At 39.1% G+C, this 22,815-nt stretch overlaps 1 protein-coding gene across 3 annotated transcripts in view; it reads right to left on the reverse strand.

Moving 5' to 3' along the window:
• The window catches only part of ATP2A2 (ATPase sarcoplasmic/endoplasmic reticulum Ca2+ transporting 2), a 58,952-nt gene extending 36,413 nt beyond the window's left edge, over window positions 1–22,539 (reverse strand). For 2 of the 3 annotated variants that reach the window (XR_011441261.1, XM_023646608.2), the window contains exons 1-5: window positions 22,260–22,533; window positions 21,561–21,578; window positions 21,398–21,480; window positions 12,657–12,761; window positions 8,881–9,019 (exon numbers count right to left, since the gene is read on the reverse strand). Coding sequence is in view for 2 of the 3 variants with exons in the window: in XM_023646608.2 (XP_023502376.1) it covers window positions 8,881–9,019; window positions 12,657–12,761; window positions 21,398–21,480; window positions 21,561–21,578; window positions 22,260–22,377 (463 nt within the window). In the remaining variant the exon portion in view is untranslated. 3 annotated transcript variants of the gene reach the window in all.
• Window positions 22,540–22,815: the final 276 nt, after the last annotated feature.

The following is a 22,815-nucleotide window of genomic DNA, read 5'->3' on the forward strand; positions in this document are numbered from 1 at the left end:
CCAGGGCTCTGCTTCTCAAAGTGTGGTCCACCTGGGAGCTCAGCAGACATGCAGAATCATCAGGTCCCACTCCAGACCTACAGAATCAAAACCTGCACTTCAACAAAACTCCCATGCTTATAAAGTCAGAGAAATACTGCTTTAAGCAGCAGGCCAAATCTAAAGGCTTGCTTTTGTTTGTTTTAAAAACAGCCCTTGAACCAAGAAAGAGTTTTACATGTTTTAAAAGGCTTGTTTTAAAAACAAAAACAAAAAGAGATTTTTCGACAGAGACAGTTTGGGGCCCACAAAGCCCAAAACATTTATTAGGTGGGCCTGTACAAAAAAAAAAGTTTGCCAAGCTCTCTGCTCTACAGCCTAGAACTGACTTCTCTGATATTTGTGTTAGGGAGCTCGGCAGGTATGGATTAAGTGTTTGCTGACTATTCAGTCAGGCTGCTCCAATTTTTTCTTCCAGAAGCAAAAGAAGTCCACCCAGACTCATGGCCCAGGCAAACAGATGATGTGCCCACATTATCTAATCAGACACCTTCTAGAGCCAGAGAGCTCCAAAAGAGTCTGCTCCAATTACCCAGTTCTACAGAGGTTAATTTACTCTGTCCAGTGTCATGCAGAATTAGGACAATAATCCAAGTTCTTACATGAATCAGTCATCTTTCTATTTACAGCTTTGTCTTTCCTTTTCCCTGACTGCTTGGAAATGCCACTTCATACATGTTACTAAACTTCATTACTTCAAGTGGAATATCAAACAAAACTTTCCTTCCCTTAGTTACCAAGTTTAAGAATCAGTTTTTTTATTGAATAAATCTCAAAATTACTTACACTACTGCTGAACATTTACTCTTCACTTTAGGAAATACAAAATCAATTTCTTTAGGAACTGAAGCAAATCCAATTTTATGTTAAGATTGTGTCATGTTTATCACTTACATAATCTTAAAATATGATTTGCTCCAGAGTATACTACAGGACAGAAGTCAGCTGAGGATATTTATGTCCTTGTGCTATTAGTCAACTCCAGGTTACCAAGTTACATGAAGTTTGTTTTAAACAATCTTGAAAACAGTGACCTCAAGAAGTCAGTAAATAACACCCCCTGCTCCCTGGGCATATAGTGAAACCCCTAAAATTCTAAAGTTAAGACTTTTGTGACTATCATAGCTTGATTCACTTTGATAATATTAGCAGATAATACGGGAAGCTTAAAAACATTGATGTTCTTTCCTCATAAAAGAGGATGTGATTTTACTTCTTTTGGTTTCCACCCATCCAGAGAAGTATTTTCTGGCATTAAGATTATACAAAATTACTGTAGCTTCAGAAGATGAACATGTGGGTAACTATCTCCTATTTTTACTTGCCAAATCAATTTTATTTGACTCTTGTATTGTAGATACTTCTAGGGTTTACATAAGCATTAGCTATGCATGCTTACACAACATCTTCCTAGAAAGGTTATTAGCTGATATAGCAACATCTAAAATTTAATTTCCTTAACAACTCCCCACATCTCTTCCCAAAAAAACCACCCAGTTCAGTCTAGCCTTTAGAAAGTCCAGTGGACTAATCCTATCAGATGTCTTCCAAAAGCTAGCAAAAACAACTTTTATCACCTGAAGTTAGGAGATGATCCTTACCTCCAAACAATGACGCAAAAAGGTCTCTTTCCTTTTTTTTTTTTTTTTAAAAGATTTTATTTTTTCCTTTTTCTCCCCAAAGCCCCCCGTTACATAGTTGTATATTCTTCGTTGTGGGTTCTTCTAGTTGTGGCATGTGGGATGCTGCCTCAGCGTGGTCTGATGAGCAGTGCAATGTCCGCGCCCAGGATTCGAACTAACGAAACACTGGGCCGCCTGCAGCGGAGCGCGCGAACTTAACCACTCGGCCACGGGGCCAGCCCCAGGTCTCTTTCCTTTTGCAAGTATCAAAATAGCAACTCCATACTTGCATTCATCTTCAAAATGGTTCCTAATATTCTCCAGTTTTCCAATTCATCAGGAAGAACCCTTCACACTCAATTTCATAATTTAAATAGAAGTATAAAAGTTACCATGTCTAAAAGCCCAATTCACGCCATTTATCCCTTCAGGCTATGTAGAGAGTTAAGATTTTGACTCACAAGAAACATCGTAGATCTACATTTAGAATTGAAGTTCATTTCTATAGTTTCACAGAACTGAATTACTGGGCTAAGTAGCAAATTATACGGTCAATTAGATTACCAAACCTAATAAAAGTTGAATTTAAAAAGCTTCAACATGTATAGTCTTTAAAGTCTTAATGAAATAAACACTTATCTATTGGGCCCAGGTCAAGCAGTCACAATATGTTTTTCCACAATGTTGTATATAATTCACTGTAAATGCCATAGGATTACATCTTACCCAATTCAATGACCCACTGTTCCTAGTAATCCTGCAAAACTATCATTTCTAATTTGAATATAAATATACAACCACCATGAAAAGTCACCAAAATAACCAAATAAGACTATATTGACAACCTAAAAATTAAAATTATCAAGGCTTAACATGATAAAGGGCATCTACAAAACCTATGGCTAACATCATTCTTTGTGGTAAAAACTAAATGCTTTTCCCTTAGAATAAGGAAAAGAATGTCTGCTCTGGCCACTTCTATTCAACATTCTAGTGGAGATTCTAGCCAAGGCAATTAGACAAGAAAAAGAAAAGGCACCTAGATTGGAAAGATATAAAAACATGTTTGCAGATGACATGATCTTATATATAGGAAACCTCAAGGAACCCCTGCAAAACTATTAGAATTAATAAGAGTCTGGCAAGATTGCAAGGTACGAGGCCAACACACAAAAATGAATTGTATTTCTATACACTAGCAAATAACAATCTGAAAACAAAATTAAGAAAACAATTCCTATTACAAACAGCTTACCCCCAAAACAAACAAACAGTAAATACTTACGAATAAACTTAAAAAGTATTACAGGACTTGTACAGTGTTAAAAGAAATGAAAGACCTAAATAAATGGAAGGGCACCCTGTGGTCATGGATCAGAAGATTTAATTATCGTTATGATAGCTATTCCCCAAGCTGATCTATAGAATCAATATAATTCTTATCAAAATCCAACAGCCTTTTTTGTAGTAATTAACAAGCTAATCTTAAAATTTATATAAAATGCAAAGGACTCAGAATACCCGAAATAATCTAGAAGAACAGCAAGGCTGGAAGACTCAAACTTAATGATATCAAAACTTACTACAAAGCTACAGTAATCAAGACAGTGTGGTACTGGCATAAGGAAAGACATACAGATCTCAATGGAACAAGTTAATTTGTAGTGGAAAATGTAGTTAATTGATTTTTGACAAGGATGCCAGATCAACAGAATGGAGAAGTCTCTTCAACAAATGGTGCTGAGACAACTGGATATCCAAATGCAAAAGAATGAAGCTGGACCCCCACCTCACACCATATACAAAATCTTTGTGACCTTAGATTAAGGCAAGATTTTCTTAGATGTGACAGCAAAAGTGTAAGCAACAAAAGGAAAAAACAGACAAATGGGACTTTATCAAAATTAAAAACCTTTATGCCACAAAGGACACCATCAAGAAAGTAAAAAGAGAGCCAGCCCTGATAGCCCAGTGGTTAAATTTCAGCACTCTCACTGCTTTGGCAGCCCAGGTTCATTTCCCAGGTATGGAACCATACCACCCACCCATCTGTCTGATGCCATGCCGTGGGATCAGCTCACACAGAAGAACTAGAAGGACTTACAACTAGGATATACAACCAAGCACTGGGACTTTGGAGAGGAAAGAAAAAAAAAAAGTAAAAAGAAAACCTTCAGAATGGGAAAAATTTTTTCCAAATCATATCTGATAGCCAGGATACATCAAGAACTCTTACAACTCAACAATAAAAAGACAAACAGCCCAATTAAAATAGACAAAGAATGTGAATAGACATTTCTCAAAAAATGACATACTAATAGAAAGTAAGTACATAAAAAGATGCTCAACATCATTAGGAAATGAAGGAAGTGCAGATCAAAATCACAATGAGATACTACTTCATGGCTAAAATAAAAGAAGACAATAATGAGTATTCACAAGAATGTCAAGAAATTGGAACATACATCTGTTGCTAGTGGGAATGAAAAATGATACAACCACTTTGGAAAATAGTTTGGAAGTTCCTCAAAATGTTAAACATAGAGTCACCATAAGTCCCAGCAATTCCATGCCTAAGTATATACTTGAGAGTGAAAGCATATAGTCACACAAAAACCTGTACACCAATGTTCACAGCAGCACTATCTGTAACAGCCAGAAAGGGGAAACCACCTAAGTGTTGATGAACTGATGAAAGGATAAACAAAATATGGTACATCCAAATAACGGATTCTTCAGTCATAAAAAGAAATGAAACACATTATATATATATACATGCATATATATGAATGAAATATGATACATGCTACTACATGGATGAATCCTGAACAGTATGCTAAGTCAAAGAAGCCAGTCTCAAAAGGCCATATATTGTATGATTCCATTTATATGCAATGTCCAGAGTAGGTAAATCCATAAAAACAAAGTAAATTGTGGTTGCCAGGGACTGGGAGAAGGGGGACAGGGAAAGTGATTGTTAATGAGCATGGGGTTTCCTTTTTAGAGGATGAAAACGTTCTGAAATTAGATAGTGATGATGATCGAACAACTCTGAATATACTAAAAATTACTTAATCATACACTTGAAAAGAGTGAATGTTATGGCATGTGAATTATATCTCAATAAAACTGTTTAAAAAAAATTGTGACCTGGGCCTCCGACAAATTGCAATGACTGATACACATACTATCTATACATTTGCTGAATATCCTGTCATCTCTAGCAAATTAGCTGCAGTTGAAGACAAAAGCAACAAATCACAAAGACTCAGTTTCCTCAATTGTAAAATGTGAATAACAGTACACAATATCTAGAGTGGTGGACGGTTAAAAACCAAGCACTTGCAAGTTTACCACAGTATCTGGCACACAATCTTAAGTTCAGCTATTATCAAACACATGCATATAGACTTCAAATTATCTGTTCTGCACAGAAGTTGCATAATAAGCATGTCTACATTAGCTGAACCTAACCCCATACTTTTGATTTCAAGTTTCACTTATTATTCACTGAGAGCTTGTTACATGCTCAGCAAGATTACAACGGTCAGCATGACATAGTTCCGCCCTTAAGGTGCTCACTGCCTAGTGGTATGACAACAGTATTTAATAAAATGTTCCCATCTACCTAAAACTAGTTAACCACCTCTGTTCTGCATCCCTTGGAATGGTCAAAATTCAAGAAGAAATAGTATACAAGAACCCAGTGTCCAAGTACTGCATACGCTTTTAGCAATTTGGATACAATGGGGGAAGAGTTAGAGCAAAAAGTGTTAACTATCAGACCTGTTAGTACTCCCCACAAAGGATTCAGAACAGGTGAAGCTGGAACAAGTTTAAATGTGCATATTGCTTAGAATAGTTACTATTAGTAATAAGTATATTTACCTAAGATGAGGGATTTAAACTCCTCTTTTAATATTAAAGTCACTGTTTTTTGAACATTAAAAGAAAGGGAACGGTTGCTAGGAGCTGGAGGAAGTGGGTAAAGGAAGTTACCGTTTAATGGGGACAGTTTCAGTATGAGAAGATGAAAAAGTCTGGAGACGGATGGTGAGGACGGTTGCACAACAATGTGAATGTACTAATGTCATGGAACTGTACACTTAAGTGGTTAAAATGGTAAACTTTATATTATGTGTATTTTACCACAATATAAACAAATAAAATAAGAAAGGGATACTCCAGAAGACTGGAAATCTTAGGTCACATACACTATCGATCAATCGTTATTTGTCCTTCCTAAACTATCAAATGCAATGTACAAAACACTACATACAGGGAATAGAATTTCACAGTGGGCAAGAAAAATCAGATCAGGGTTATAACCAAACATTGCCACTGTGAGATCTATGTACTGGGCAAATTAACAAATTATATAAAATTTGCCTAACATCCTAAAAAAGGGCAGGAAAGTTTGGCAGTATTGAAAACTGAAAAGAGGGCTGTATGGCTAGAGCACAGGGAGTGGCATATGATGAAATCACAGAAGCAAGCAGGAGCTACACTACTCAAGGTCTTTTTTATATTTCAGGTGTAATGGGAAAGCCACCGTAGGTTTTTAGCAGGTGACTAACAACATGACTTTGAGGAAATCACTCTAGCTGCTGTGCAGAGAACAGACTGGAAGATGACGACAAAAGAAGCCACAGCCTGGTTAGAACACAATGACAGTGCGTGTTGAGGTGATGGTGGAACTTGTGTGGGGACTGCGGAAACAGAAGTTCACAAATTTGGTGTGTTTTGGAGACAGAATCAACTGGTCTTAGACAATGAGAGAGGGAAGAATCAAGATGACTCTCAAGTTTCTCTAGTTATGTAGGTGGTTAGAGTGACTTACTGAGATAGGAGAGACTGGGGAGATCCAAGATTCAGAGGAAAAGAGAAATCAAAACTACTAGCACTGAGGAGAAGCTGGCCTTAGTTTATTTCTCCCAAAGGGAAGATGCCTTCAGGATAAAGACTAGTTTCCTCCGACACTGTTTACCACTGCCATCTACTGATGCAAACTAAGGATCAACACTTTGGGGGTAATTTCTCAAGGTTTTCAAACAGACTCAATACATTGAAAGCCTAACTAGCATAAAAATTCTTAATTTGAGAAGCTGAAGAGTATATCACCAGATTAAGGTGGAAATAGAAAACATGCAAAGTCCAACAGGATCTTGTACACATATTTAGGCAACATTATCTGCAACCACACCTACCATGTATGTATTTGTGGAAAGACAAGCTATCTTCCTGTGATGTTTCCTTCCTCAGTTACCAGCACCACCATCACTCACCTCCACTTGAAATCCCACCAGTATCTCTGATTCTACATCCTACTCCTAACCATTCCCATATACATTCGGTGATCAAAACTCATGCTTTGCATCTAAATCTGAAGCTCCCTTTTCAAACTATACATGACCACAATTCCAAGCCCAAGGGAGATTCAGAGTTAAGATTTTGGGTTGAGACCTGGTAAAAACTTTTTAAAGAGTGCCCCCAGATAATTCTGATGTGCACCCTGCTTAAGAACCACTCTTTATAAACTCAAAATTTTTCTCTCATTCTTCTTTTTAAAAGATTTATTTTTCCTTTTTTTCCCAAAGCCCCCCGGTACACAGTTGTGTATTTTTAGTTGTGGGTCCTTCTAGTTGTGGCAAGTGGGACGCTGCCTCAGTGTGGCCTGATGAGCGGTGCCATGTCTGCGCCCAGGATTCGAACCAGTGAAACCCTGGGCCACCACAGCAGAGTGCGAGAACTTAACCACTCAGCCACGGGGCTGGCCCCCAGAATTCCCTTTCTAACTCATATTTTGCTATAAAAATCCATTGTGACAAATGGTAAAATCTGAATAAGGTCTGTATATTAGATAACAGTATTGTATCAATTTCTTGATTTTGATAATTATACTGGAGTTATATTAAGAGAATGCCCTTGATTTTATAAAATAAACACTCAAGTATTTAGGAGTAAAGTGGCACTATGCCTGCAACTTAACCTCAAACAGTTCAGACAAAAATGTGTGAATGTACAGATACAGACTTAAAGGGGATAATGCACATGTGATAAAATGTTAACATTTGGAGAATCTGGGTAAAGGCTATATGAGAACTCTCACAATTTTTTGCAACTTTTAAGTCTGAAATTATGTCAAAATAAGTTAAAAAAAAAATCAAATGGCCAAAATACTTCATTGAGAGTTGTACTTTTGTTAACACTATTAAGTAAGCTATTGGGTCAATTACACACAGTTTGCAGTCCTAAGTAATAAACGTGTGGATACACAGGCAACAACATTCTTTTTCTGGACGAATAATAACAAAAATTATGGATGAGAGAATACCTATAACAAGGCAATTTCCTATCAGAGGTCAACACTGTAGGGGATAGGCCAAGAGAAGCGCTCTGAATTCTCACCATTAAAATGAGTAAGACAATAAAGACAAAGCATACTTTCCCCACAAGTCAGTGTAAAACAATTCACAAAAAGAAAACAAGTAAAAAGTATGCTGAGCTTAGGAGGGTGTGAAAAAGAAAAACCATGCTGATTCGAATTGCCCAATGTAACGACTCTCCAGCAAAAAGACTAGACTGTTCTGACTGGTTGCAGAGACATTTGGGGCGGCCTGAAACATGGCACTGATCTAGAGCAATGAAAATACAGACCCCTTGGAGATCTGTGGAGAGCTCTGGCCTTGCAGTGGATTTACAAACTCTTTGAAGCCCATCCAAAGAGCCCAGGCTAAGACCCCTGGCTCAGTGTTACGTAAAAGTATTTTTAAGCAGATTTAGATGCACAAAATTACCCTTCAACAACTTAGTTTGACGGTTACAAGGATGACAACATTTGCGACAAGAACTGAAACAGGAAAAACTACATAGTCATTAACTAGTATTCTAACAAACTGCTCACTACAACTAACTGTCAAATCAAGATTAAGTTCATTATTTCACCAGCATTAGTGTTCTACAATGTACCAAAAGTAATAGGCACAATAATTCAAAACATCTCGTTTTAAAAAAAAAAAAACCTCAATGACATGGAGGTGCCAAACACTTTAAGAAATAATTTTACGGAAAACCATATTTGTTTGGATGGCATGAAAATCTGTTACTATAATTGATATACATGAGCACAATTTTTAAAACATTTATTTATGAGCCTTGAGAAAAGAACTGTATTCAGATATACAATCTAGAATAAAAGAAAATGATAAACTCAACTCACCAGCAATTTCTACAATATCACCAGGAACTATGTCCTTAGCTTTAATCCGCTGTACACTCTTTCTGTCCTGTCGATATACCTTGCCCATTTCAGGCTCATACTCCTTAAGGGCTTCGATTGCATTTTCAGCATTTCTTTCCTGTAAAAAAGAAAAAAGAAGGTAAAAGTAGTTAACATATGCCTGCCACTGCAAGTATTTCTAGCCCAAGGAATTAAACCGTAGAGTTCTAATCTAAATAAATAAATAAATAAATAAATAAATAAAAAAGACAAAAGAGAAGCAGGTCAATGGCATTTATAGTAAACAATTCACATCTTTGTTGATAAACACTAAGCTCTCATGATTTTTTATTAAAAACTAAAAAATAAGCACCCTAAGAAGGGTAAGGGGATAAAATCGTAATGGGAAAAAGCAGTTACAGAATCTGCTGTCCTTAAGCACGCTGTGAAACATGCCATCACCTCCAGCCACACCCATACCATTTAAATCGATCCTGTCTCATGTGAAAGACGATGGCCTGGGCCTGCTGCCTGGGTTCATTTAGGCTTTTCCACTCATCAGCTACGTGATCGTGGATAAGTTACTGCTTACAAAACCAAGTTTACTGCCTACAAAACCAGGACAGTAATAGCACCTAAACTTCAAGTGTTGTGAAGATTTACAAGCTATATGTAAAATGCTTAGACTGTTCTGGCACATAGTAAATGCTGCGAGTGATGAATTAAAATCAGGTTAATCTCACAAACTCTAAGAAATCTCTCTCCAGTGGTAATGACCAACAAATAGCTGGAATATCATCACAGGACTGCCAGTCACATGCCATGTTTACCATAATACGATATACAAACATATCAAGACTCAGCCACACAGGTTTTCTTTCCTAATTTCAAGATGAAAGATGTAGAACCCAAATGAGTCATGTTGCGGGGAGGGGGAAGCTATAGCAAAGTTCTTTTAAGGAAAACAAGAAACAAAGAAAAGCTCATATGACAAATTTGTCTTCTCTCCTTTTAGAGAGTAAACAATTAGAAGTCAAGGAGCGGGGGCTGGCCCTATGGCGAAGTGGTTAAGTTTGCACACTCCACTTTGGTGGCCCAGGGTTTCACCAGCTCGGATCCTGGGCATGGACATGGCACCTCTCATCAAGCCATGTTGAGGTGGCGTCCCACATAACAGAACCAGAAGGACCTACAACTAGAATATACACAACTGTGATACTGGGGGGCTTTGCAGAGAACAAAAAGAAGAAGAAAAAAGATGTCAAGGGGTGAATCTACGAAGTGCACGCCCAGGTGAGGTTACTCAATGGACAAAGGAAAGGATTCTTTTATTTCTCACATTTTTGCCTTCCAATCTGAAGCTCTTCAATTTAACCTCTACTTGAACAGAATACAAACGCAGTACCATGTGATCTCATTTCTCACCTTGTTGTAAGAGTATTAGTCTGTTGTGAAAAATCTCTAGACCTGCTTAAAGAGAACTTAGATGACACAAACCTGAAAGCTAACAGCATGTGTGTCTCACGTTTTGTGTATGCATCCCTGAAAGAGTCTAGGAAACCTTAAATTTTGGAAATTCATAATAGTAATTTTAATCCCCTATCAGATCTGCTGAAAGAATGAGCATATCTGCATCACTTTATAATTAACAGCAATGTTAGGATATTTAACCTTAATTAATGTTACTCCTAAAGGTCCTTCATATTAAGTTCAAATGTTACTGATTGTGGAAAGAACAAATTCTGAGTGTTGTTGCCATTCAGTTAATCAAATTTGAAACCACTTTCTGCACAGGACTCCCCCTCCCCCGCCCAATTTATGAATTATGGCAGTCTTATTTCCTTTCTCCTTCAAGTCATGTCAGACAGTTCATAACTGGATGCTCAAGGTTAAGGAGACATCCCAGGAGCAGTCTATTTGGCTCCTACTAAAAACTAACAACGGTCCATTTAAATTAGAAGCACAAACTTACAAGATAAATTCTCTCAGATACCAAGGACAAGGATGCCAATTAAAATCACTTAACAGCCCTCCCTCTAACTCAAACTATCAAAAGGAACATTAAGAGTGTAGGGGGTGGGAAAGGGAAGCGAACGATCATAGATTCCAATAGGTTACATCAAAAATACGTCAACTCAGGGAAATATAAGTATGCCTAACTTACTATCAACAAAAGCATAACTTAGAGGACCTTCTAAGGTTTCCTTTGTTCTAACAGTTCGAAACTTCCACCTCCTCCACTCAAACCAAAATTGCTCACCTTGTACCTTTCCACTCATGCCACTCCCTCTCTGGAATATTCTCCCCAGCCTTCACACACAAAACTCTATTTCTCTATAGTTCCCAACGGCTTGTCACCTTCTTTTAAAATCTTTACTTGATAACACTGATCATAAACATGTGCCCACCCCACTCCCAATACTACCTTACAAAATAACTATCATTTCCCTTACTTCCAGAAGGCAAGAACCTTTCAGTATTGTCCATTCTATTCTGTATACTACATAAATAGGATTAAAACCTAAGAATTTTTTTTTTTAAATTAAGACATTATAAAAGTCCTGCGAAAACTGCTGTAAAATTTTACTTTGGAATTCAGATCAGCCTAGGCCTGGATTCAAAACTCAGATACTCTATGAGCTACCTGTATGACCTTTGATAAGTCACTTAATCACTCTGAAGCTCAATGTCACCATCTGTCAAATGGGAATATCACCTGCCTTATAAGATCACTGTAAAGATGAAATGGGAATGTACATGAAGTATCTACCACATAACTAGCATAAATTTAATTAAAAAATACATAAGACTAGTTTGAAAAGAACAATCTACTGCTGTGTATTGTTTCTTTTGCCTAAATTATTCACAAGAGGACCATTTCTAATTAAATATAAGCAAATTTCTTACAAAAAAATCAAAATAGGAATACAGCACAATTAAAATTTTCTTCTAAGTAGGCCATTTTTCCATATAAGCCCACCACGAAGATCTTCAGGGTTTATTAATAAGGTCAGAAGATAACAATTTCAACAGGATTATGTTTATAAGATGTTTCCACATTAAGAACGATAGATGCACTCAATTTTAGTCCTCAAAGGGGTAACTATATCCATCAGAAACCTAAAAGATCAGTACTTAAAATGAATCTGAAGTATAGTCTCAAAGTCTGTTAAAACATTTTCAAAAAAATCAAATAGATCAACAGTCCTAGAAAAGTTCTGGGTATCTGCAGATATGTGAATGGGCAGTGGGAGGGAGGAATTCCATTATGTTTCTGTAGTAAATTAGCTTCCATTCTGTAAGTAAGAGAGGCCTGGACAATTGAGGGAAGACAGCCAGGAATATGTCTAAAGGGAAAACAATTTAGGATTTAAACAATTTCTATAGTTAAACCCATCCACCCACAGGAAAAAATCTAAGGAGAATAAAAATGACATTGAGTTCACAAAGTTTTTCACAGGAAGCAGCTAGGAAACATCAAGACAGATACTGGCTCTCAAATTTTCTGGTTTTCCTTAAGTAGCTTCTCTCATTCAATGTTCTTAACTCCTTGCTACCATGAAGGATGAGCAATTTTAACAGCAGAGTATATATGCATGAGAAGTCTAAAATTTTGCCATTAAATAAACTAACGGGAAAACCCCCCAAAACACACATAGACATTCTAGAGATACTTTTAGTCAACACATCGGGAAAAATAGGTAACAGAAAGGTTAACTTAGTTTAAATCATTTACATAAACTACTAAATTTAGCACTGTAGGAATTTTTGCTTACCTGCCATACACCCACAATTGCATTTGCTACTAATATAAGTAAAATTACAAAGGGTTCTACAAAGGCTGTAATTGTTTCTTCACCTTCTTCAAACCAAGCCAAAACCTAAAAGAGAAATGGCATGTGTTAGAATTGTAATTTGTTTTTAGGCTCAGTGTTACTATAACAGAAGTGGCTTGCACTAAAGGAATTATGATATAAAAAATCTCTTTTCTTACCATCCCTGGAAACAAATGGTGGCAAAATGTAACAACATAAATAACCAGCTTATGTCTTGTTCATAATAATTCTTCAGAATCAAAACTATACAACTTCTTAACAATACCCTTAAGAGCTAATTTATTTTTTCATGTAACAATTCCGTTTCAAAATTCAAATAAAATACTTTTGGGGAAATAAATCCCATTCATTTTATATGTATATATTCAGAAGAAAGAAAACTTAAATTCTTGATTTTGTTAAAGGTGATCATCAACAACTTGGATGATTTGGTTAATACCTGTATCAAACAATATCCATGTGGCACAAATTCATAGTAAAAATAACGATCACTGACTCAAAATTTTAGAGTATATAAACTTAATGCACCACTTATTTTCAGCAGCATTGCTGAAGGTCATCTCAGAACTACTGCAAGGTTGTTCCACAATCAGGAATGTATCTTGAAGGTGATCCTCCATATGACATCTAGTACAGTAATACAGAACTTTAGAGATGACATAAGTCCAAAAATGTTATAACTGGACACAGAACACTGCCCCAAGAAAAATGAGCAGAGAAATCCTGGCTCAGACAACCCTATCTTTAAGATTTAAAAGCTGCAAGTTAAGAGAGCCACACTGTACTTCCTAAATAAGCAACCCTAAGGTGGTAAGAGAGAATCCAACACAATGAATCTCAAAATAATAATCAAGAATATAGTAAGAGAGTCATCTAAATGGTTAAAAATGTAACAACCAATTTTTGTGGAAAACTGCCAATCCAGAAAAGACGTTAAACATATCTAATGAGTCAATCTTACAGTTAAGATTTGCCTTTGTTTTTTCACATTGCCTAAAATGTTTGCATATTTCACAACAGAACCTTTCCTTTAAAAGATCTATTTGGCAAACAATGAAAGAACTGTTTTTGATACTTTTTAATATTGTCAGATATGATTTCTGTTAATAATGAAACCATCGACTTTTGTACTTAGTGGAATACTATATAAATACTGTTTGTACTCAGTGGAATATTATAAAGTGAGCTTTTACACAAATAGCAAATAACCAGAAAGATGCTTAAGGCAAGGCCCAAGATAAATTTTCCAAGTAAAAGAAGGTAATGATGAATTAACAAGAAATAGCAATTTGAGCAGGAAAGACCCAGGAGACACCAGGAGCAGGTCCTGATAGATGCCAATCACCACTGACAGCTAATAAGTCTGGGTAGGCAGAAAACCAGAATGAATATAAATGTTGCTGCAAGCTTTCAACAGGGAATTCCTGGTGTTAAGGTCAGGCCTAATGCCAGAATAAAAACTTCTCTAGGAAGTTATAAATTTTGATAGATGCAAGATCACAGCTGTTTTGATACTAGACTTTCAAACATTTGCCAAAGAGAGCATATCAGAAATAAGAAACTTAATTAGCTCTTGGGGGAGAAAAAATGCTCAACTGAAGAGTAACTAGGACCTTTCCAAAAGGTCAGTGAGGCATTAGCAATTTAAGATAAGCTTCACACCTTGTTAAAGGGGGTATGAATTTCCCTCTTGGCAGCTAGGCCTGAGGAACAAACAACGCAATATCCCCTAACAGCTGGAGCAAAGGAAAAGGCTAAGGCAAGCAGTGACAGGATTATCAGAGTAAACCTCTACTTTTTAAGAAATGTGTGGTCTCTTTGCACAAGTGGTATTCGTTAATAATGTAGTAATCCTAATCTGTACAATGCAGTCGCCATTCCTTCCACTACATGACTTTAAATGTTTAGGTGTAACAAGCAAGCATTCATAGTTATTTGAAGTTTCTACCGATATACCAATTACTGCCTGAAGAGAAACCAGGGGCAAATCTCTTAGCACGGAAGGATGGTGCTGAACCTGTTTAAAATTAACAACCAACAATTTCCTGAACACTTCTGAAAAATGTCTATTTTGAAACCACAAAAAACCCAAAGAACTGAATGCTACAGCCCAAAATAAAGATCAATCATATTTCATTAACTGGTAAGAACCAACCCAGCCAATCATGTTCAAATCACACTGTGCAGTCCTTCATGGTTTTGTTCTACCGAAAAGAAAACCTCTCCTGTGAAGGGAGGAAGATGATGCTGACAAATCAAAGACTCCACAAGATGGGGAAGGGGACAGAGGAAAATTAGATGAGTGACACATTATTACTGAAAAGCAAGATGCCTTATTGGCATTATAGTGCAGTCAGTTCATAATTATGGTTTACCAGAAGTTATACAAAATATATTCACACAGGAGAGGGGGGAAATGTTTCTAAAATAGAGAATAGGTTGAACACAAAGGATTATGTTTGGATTGCCTTTTGTTCACTGTGGTATCCTCAAGGGCCTAGAAGAGTCTCTGGTACACAGTTGATGCTCACTACATATTTATTGAATAGATCATGAATGAATGAAACAAAATCTCATACACGGTACAAGACCCTAAGTGGCAGTACATGAATTTAAACATTAAGACAGCAAAAAGGTAACCAACTGCGCATCAACATCAAAGGAAAGTGGAAGAAAAGGCTACTGCAGTATAATTTGGGGATAACAGTGTTTCTTCTTCCCATTACTTTGCAATATTAATCTATTAACATTACTTGTCTTCCGGGGCTTATATTCTCCAGCAAGTTCAAAGTTTCAAACTTGCCAATCCTATTCAAAGTAATCACTTGCTAACGAACCCTCAACTACAATTTAAACTGCTTAAACAAGGTAGCAGTTTATCTTCTAATTTCTATCTGTAAGACTGGTCTCTGGTTCAGCACAGTAAAAATTCTGACAGGACAGCCAAAAGATGCTGGAAAGCAGAGTTTAATGAATAAAGTAAATTTTAATCCAAGGTAAAAAGGCATGTTCCGGTATAAACTGGGAGACAATCCTGGTACTGTGAGTCAGTTATCTTATCTACATGTTGGGATAATGTGCTGAGCTATTACTGAGAGAATAAAAAGAAAATGAGAGCAATCACAAGCACATTTTTAAGACACAGGGCCTGGGCTGCAGTCCTCCTTGTATCCTTAGAAACTTGCGATGCCTTTGGGCACTCAAACACTTGTTCAATAATGAATGAAGAAATTTACATCAAAAAAATTTTTTTAAAGAGGAAATGGAAATTAGGCTTTTCGCAAGAATGAAAAAAGCATCACAAGTGTTACGGCAATTTTCTGGGGTGGGAAACAAATACAACCATTAAAAAAAATTCTATGAATTAGACTACATTCTTTTCTGATTCAGACACAAAGCTTATGTAGAAACATTTTTCAATGTTTTCAGATTTGAGAATACAATCTTCTTTAAAACAAGGGGCTGGCCCGGTGGCGCAGCGGTTAAGCTTGCACGTTTCGCTTCTCGGCGGCCTGGGGCTCGCTGGTTCGGATCCCGGGTGCGGACATGGCACCACTTGGCACCCTATGCTGTGGTAGGCGTCCCACATATAAAGTAGAGGAAGATGGGCACGGATGTGAGCTAGGGCCAGGCTTCCTCAGCAAAAAAAGAGGAGGACTGGCAGTAGTTAGCTCAGGGCTAATCTTCCTCAAAACAACAACAAAAAACCCCGGCACCTGTCTTCTCCTCTCAAGCCATATTTTAAAGACTCTAAATAAATCAGTTAAACCAATCAGTAAACTACCCATTTTATGCAACTCCCCCCCTTTTTTTTTTGCTGAGAAAGATTTGCCCTTAGCTAACATCTGTTGCCAATCTTCCTCTGTTTTCTATGTGAGCCGCCACAAGCACAGCTGAGCACAGCTGCTGAGAGGAGTGATGTAGGTCTGTGCCCAGGAATCAAACCCAGGCCACTGAACAAGAGTGTGCCAAATTTAACCACTAGGCCACCCCCTCCTTTTGTTTGTTTTTTGCTGAGGAAGATTTGCCCTGAGCTAACATCTGTGCCAATCTTCCTCCATTTTTTTCCATGTGGGACACCTCCACAGCACAGCTGGTGAGGGGGGAAGGTCCACACCCAGGATCTGAACCCACAAACACAGGCCGCTGAAGTGGAACGCGCAGAACTTTAACCACTCAGCTCTGGGGCCAGGCCCCATTTTATCCTTTTCTTATTTTTTATTTTTATTTTTTTTTAAAGATTTTATTTTTTTCCTTTTTCTCCCCAAAGCCCCCCAGTACATAGCTGTATATTCTTTGTTGTGGGTCCTTCTAGTTGTGGCATGCAGGACACTGCCTCAGCGTGGTTTGATGAGCAGTGCCATGTCCGTGCCCAGGATTTGAACCAACGAAACACTGGGCCGCCTGCAGCAGAGCGCGCGAACTTAACCACTCGGCCACGGGGCCAGCCCCCTATCCTTTTTTTAAAATACGAAATTAAGTCACTACATAACACGTTACCAAATACTTCTTGAATATATTCTTCTGAGAAAACCAAAGTAAATGGAGCTCATATTTTGAAAATGCTACCAACACAAACTCATCCAAATATCTGTTATATCAAACGCAATAACCTAGGCTCCTAAAGCAATTAAGAATCCCTTTAAAAGGTCCAATAAGAAAAGACAAATTATTTACATGGAAGTGAATAGTTGAGAAGTGCCTTGGTCTAAGAAAGTTTTATTAGCATTTTACAGTCAACTTAAGTAGCTGAGGTAGGGAAATGGGGGTGGAGGGTAGAGAAACTTATCCAAATTGTGATACCAGAGGACTTCACGATTCAGACAGAGAAGAGAAATATGGTCCTCATGCTCACCTCCTCAAGGTCTTTTGTCAAATGTCACCTTCTTAGAGGCCTTTCTGACTCTATTTGAAAACTGTACTCCCCTCCCCATACTCCCTTATTCCACCACCAACCACCACTCTCCTCCACTTTATTTTTCTCCACAGTGCATCACCGTCCAACAGATTATTATATATTTTGCTTGTTTATTATCTGTCTCCACTAGAATGTCGGCTCCAGGTAAGAGATTTTATTTATTTTGCTGGATGCAGTATCCCCAGTGTCTGTGCCATGTACCAAGTGCTCAATAAGTACCTAATGAAGCAATGAAAAAGAGGAAAGGACAAGCATTCCAGTTAAGCAAGTACATGATGTGTTATACGAAGAGCAAATTTGGTGAGCAAGGAGGATAGGAAGACAACGCAAAAGGAAAGAAGCTCCTGAAGGTCAAATTAAGGAATTTCTAATGTTACTTCATAAGTGAAGGGAGACACTTCTTCCAAACCAGATGACTTAAAAAAAAAAAAAAAATTTTTTTTAAATGTGCAGAAGATCTGAACAGACATTTTTCCAAAGAAGATATACAGATGGGCAACAGGCACATGAAAAGATGTTCAACATCATTAAATTATTAGGGAAGTGCAAATCAAAACCACAGTGAAACATTACCTCATACCCATCAGAATGGCTACTATTAAAGAGACAAGAAATAAGTGTCGGAGAGGATATGGAGAAAACAGACCCCTTGTACACCACTGGTGGTAATGTAAACTGATGCAGCCACTATGGGAAGGAGTATGGAGGTTCCTCAAAAAATTGAGAATAGAACTACCATATGATCAAGCTATTCCACTTCTGGGTATTTATCCAAAGAATATGAGAATACTAATTCAAATAGGTATATGCACCACTATGTTCATTGCAACATCATTCACAATAGCCAAGACATGGAAACAACCTAGGTGCCCAGTGATGGATGAATGGATAAAGATGTATAAACACACACGCACGCGCGTGCGCACACACACAGACAGGACTACTACTCAGCCTTAAAAAAAGAGGAAATCTTGCCACTGCGACATGGATGGATCTTGGGGGTATTATGCTAAGTGAAATAAGTCAGATGGAGAAAGACAAATATCTTATGATTTCATTCATATGTAGAGGATTAAAAAAAAAAAAAAACCCAGACAAACACATACAGAGAACAGATTTGTGGTTACCACAGGGGAAGAGGGGTGAGGGGAGGGTGAAAGACGTAAAGGGGGACATTTTACAGTGAAGGATGGAAACTAGAGTTTTGGGGGTAAACATGATGTACTGTACAAAGAAGCTGAATTCTAACGACGCACGCCTGAAATCTACATAATGTTATAAACCAATGTTACCTCAATTAAAAAAACCTATTTGGGTGAATATTACAATATTTAATTACAAGTTAATTAAACTTTATCCCCACAGGCCACAAGTGTAAAACATTAATGCAGTTTCCTACTTTCTGCCACTGCAAAATATTAACTGTGGTTAACAGTTTACTACTTAGTTTGACATTTGAACTAAATCACTAAAGCCTAATATTTCTTTTTAACTTGAGCAAAACTTGATGATATATCATGTACATATAAGAACTGCCTACTCACTTCTCCAAAATAACATGAATATTCCCCCATATTTCTCTGGTTAAACTAATAGAAATAAATTGACTACACCAAAAGACTCAGTGCTCTTTCAAAAGATAAAGAAATGAAAAGGTCAAGTACACAGTAGGAGCAGTGCCAAGCCCAGGTGAAGAAAATCAACAGGTTTTATATCCGCACTCTTGATCAAACAACTCAAGCAAATTAAGTAACAGTATTTCTAAACATTTATTATTTTTCTGTTTAGCAACCCATAGAGTAAAAATGTAACATAGTTCATTTCCCAAATAATAACTCCAAGTAGTTGCACCAAAAAGGTATCTCAAACTGCAACTCCAAAATACAGCTCTATAAAAACTACAGAAAACCAACATCCTACCTTCTAACAAAACGAAAGCATTCAAAACCCATTTGAAAATGCCTAGAAACTAACTCCTTACTTCAAAGTAAAAATCACACGCATCATTAATTCAAAATATTAATATAAAGTCAAACTGGCCCCTCAAGAGATCCTATACAACTCAAGCAGTCAATAGCTTGTTTATTGGAAATAATGCACTGATGTCACAACACACACAGAATAACTCAAAAATTTATTTTATCTCTGACTTGTACTCATCAGCTGATTAACTTCTAGGAGGTCCCTGATGACCTTAATGAACCCCAGTTATTTTAACTACTAAAGCTGAGACTATTTCAGAATTACATAGCCAGCTTAAACATACTAGCCCAAATATATCATTTGTTTGGCCCCATGACAATCTATTGAAACTAGTTAACCCAACGGCGGCTCTACTCTTAATTGGTAAAGCAGCAGCCATTTCCGGGGGGGTTGGGAAGTTGGGGGTGGGGTGTAAATCAAGAAAAGAGACATGTAAGAGATATGGAGTGATTAATCCAGGATGCTGAATGGTTTGCTATGACACTCTCTTAATTTTATGCAACGAAAACCATACAAAAGATTTGTGGACTGAATTATTAATGGCTGCACATCATTTGGCTAACATGGCACAATATATTAAAGTCTCAAGCGTAATTTGTGTAAATTACTCCAAAAATTACTCCAAAAAAGTTCGTCTGTTGCCAATTTTTTTCCCCTCACCTAAAGAAATGCCCACTGCTTCGAATAGTTAGTCGTCAAAAGAGCCCTCCATGGTGGTCATAAAGACTGACGCAAGCCCTGGGGCTTGTATACGTACAAACATAGAAAAACGAAACCTTGAAGCTATGTCAACTTTGCCAGGCCTGAAAAAAGTACTGCACTGGGTGAATTTCACTTCCCAGAATGGTTTTATAATAATATGCTGTAATTTAAGAACAAAAGATAATTTAAGAACAAAAGGCATCTCACACTGTTAGGATTAGGAACATCTGTGTCCTATTCATGACCACTTTAAGAAAAACTACCAAGAAATCCACTGCCCAACAAAAAATGCCATAAAAAATTAATATGGAACAACAAAAAAATATTAATACCGTGGAAATATCCTCATCAACCCCCATTCACCTTTCTTCCATAGCTCTTTGCATTTCACCAGTTTCTTAGCAACCATATAGGACTCAAGCAGGTAAGCACATACAAAACAAGAAAAACACTATAGGTTTTTTTTTTCTTTTAAGATCTAGAACCAACATACTGAACCTTATTCTCTCAAGCTAGGAGTCACTCAAGACAGGGGTCTAATTTAGATAAATATACCACCCTAAAGGTCAGTGACCAAATTTGGTCAACAGTGGTGCCATCACTGCTGTCATCATTCTTGTCACTGTCAGAAACAACTGTCACCTTGCCATTACCAGGAAGGGAGAGCAACTGCAATATTCCTTTTGTAAGTTCTATTTACAGACTACGAAGAGCCTAACATCATGTCAGTAGGATCTTACACAATGGAAGAACCCAAAACAGAAAAGGCCTTCCGATAAAGAACTTTTTGATATTAAAACCTGATAAACCACAAGAATTTAGAAGACCCTGCTGCCTTCAGGAACTGTTTCCAACTGCACCGTAAACGTCAGGCATCCATTTATCTTCTGTACACGAACGGCTTCAAGTGTTTTATTTATAATTTTAAAATACTTAAGTTTAAAAAGAAAAAAAGCATGGAGACCCGGCTTAAACCTGCAAATACAATGTTCTCATCCAATAGACATTACTTTCCCCGCTTTTCATCTATGGAACGGTCCCAACTTTTTGGAGACAAAATAAATTTCTTTATACTTACAAAAGATATACATGCTGCCAGCAATAAAATTCTAACTAGTAAGTCTTCAAACTGCTCAATCACAAGTTCCAGCAAGGTTTTCCCTGTTAGAAACAAACATCTGTTGTAAACGTCATCTTAACATCAGCACAAAGCGGGGGAAGAACACGTTCAGATCGCTCACCTTCTTCAGCCGGTAACTCTGCAGGATGTAGAAATTCGCCAGGCAACGTGTCCAGAGGGGGGGGAAAAAAACACGTTAGCACTCTATCTTTCTAAAAAGAATTCCTAAAATCATCGCTGTCTTTGAAAGACACACCTAGACAGATGACTTTCAACCATTTTTAATGGAAACCATGCTAAAATGGTACCCCGAGAAAATATGCAATACTCGTCGTAACCCACGGCCTCAGGTCTACCCCGAAGCGTAAGGTGTCATGGCCACGCAAACGGGGCTCCGGAACTAGGAGTCGTCCCAGGCCTGTCACTCCTGCCACCGTAGCTCCGGGCAGCACGGGCGCGCTCGGCGGCATTCTCAACTGCAGCGACGCCTCGTAAACCGGCGGGCGACGACCCGGCCGCGGAGACGCGTCCCTCCCTCCCCGGCCGGCGGCTGCCGGTGCGAAGCCGTCGAGGCGGAGGCGAGCGGGGTCCCCGGTCCCGTCCAGGGGGCCCCCGCGGGGGCCGAGAAGGGGGCGGCCCCGGCCCGACGCCCCCGCCTGCAGCCCCTCTCCCGCGGGGCCGGCGCGGGCTCCCCGCCGCCTGCAGCCCCGGCGGGCGCGGAGCCGAGCCCCACGAGGTGGAGCCCGGTCAGCCATCTTCCCTGGCTCTCAGGCCCGCGCCCGGCCGCGCGGGGCCCCGCAGCCCGGCGCCGGGCACCTACCGTTGGAGCCCCATCTCTCCTTGAGCTTCTTGACCTGCTCCAGGCTCAGCCCCGTGCTCTCGTTGACGCCGAAGTGGCCCAGCACCTCCTCCACCGTCTTTGTGTGCGCGTTCTCCATGGCTGCGGGGGCCCGGCCGGCCTCGCCTCCCGTGCCCGCGGCCTCCTGGCCTCCGCCTCGCACTCGGGCCGCGGGCTCGTGCCACCCCGGGCGCCCAGGCGCGGACCGGGCCTCTCCCCTCCGCCTCCGGCCGCTTCCGCCTCCCCGGGCGCTGAATCACCCCGCGCCCCCTCCCCCAGACAACCGCCCCTCCAGCTGCCGGCGCCCGCCCGGGCTGCGGTGGGCGGCGGGGGGCTACCAACTCTCCCTCCCCTCGTCAGAAGGGAGGCCCTCCTTCGCCCTCAACCGCCCGCCCGGAGCGCAGGCCGCGGCCCCCGAGCCCCCTCCTCGCTCTCCTGAGGTGATTCGCGGCCCCGCCCGGCCGGAGGAGGGGGCGCCCGGCCGACCCTGAGGGCGGAACCGAGCGAGGGAGGCGAGCCGGCTGGGTGGCGCGTGGCG

This window comes from Equus caballus, chromosome 8 (genome assembly GCF_041296265.1).
Source record: "Equus caballus isolate H_3958 breed thoroughbred chromosome 8, TB-T2T, whole genome shotgun sequence".
NCBI lineage: Eukaryota > Metazoa > Chordata > Mammalia > Perissodactyla > Equidae > Equus > Equus caballus.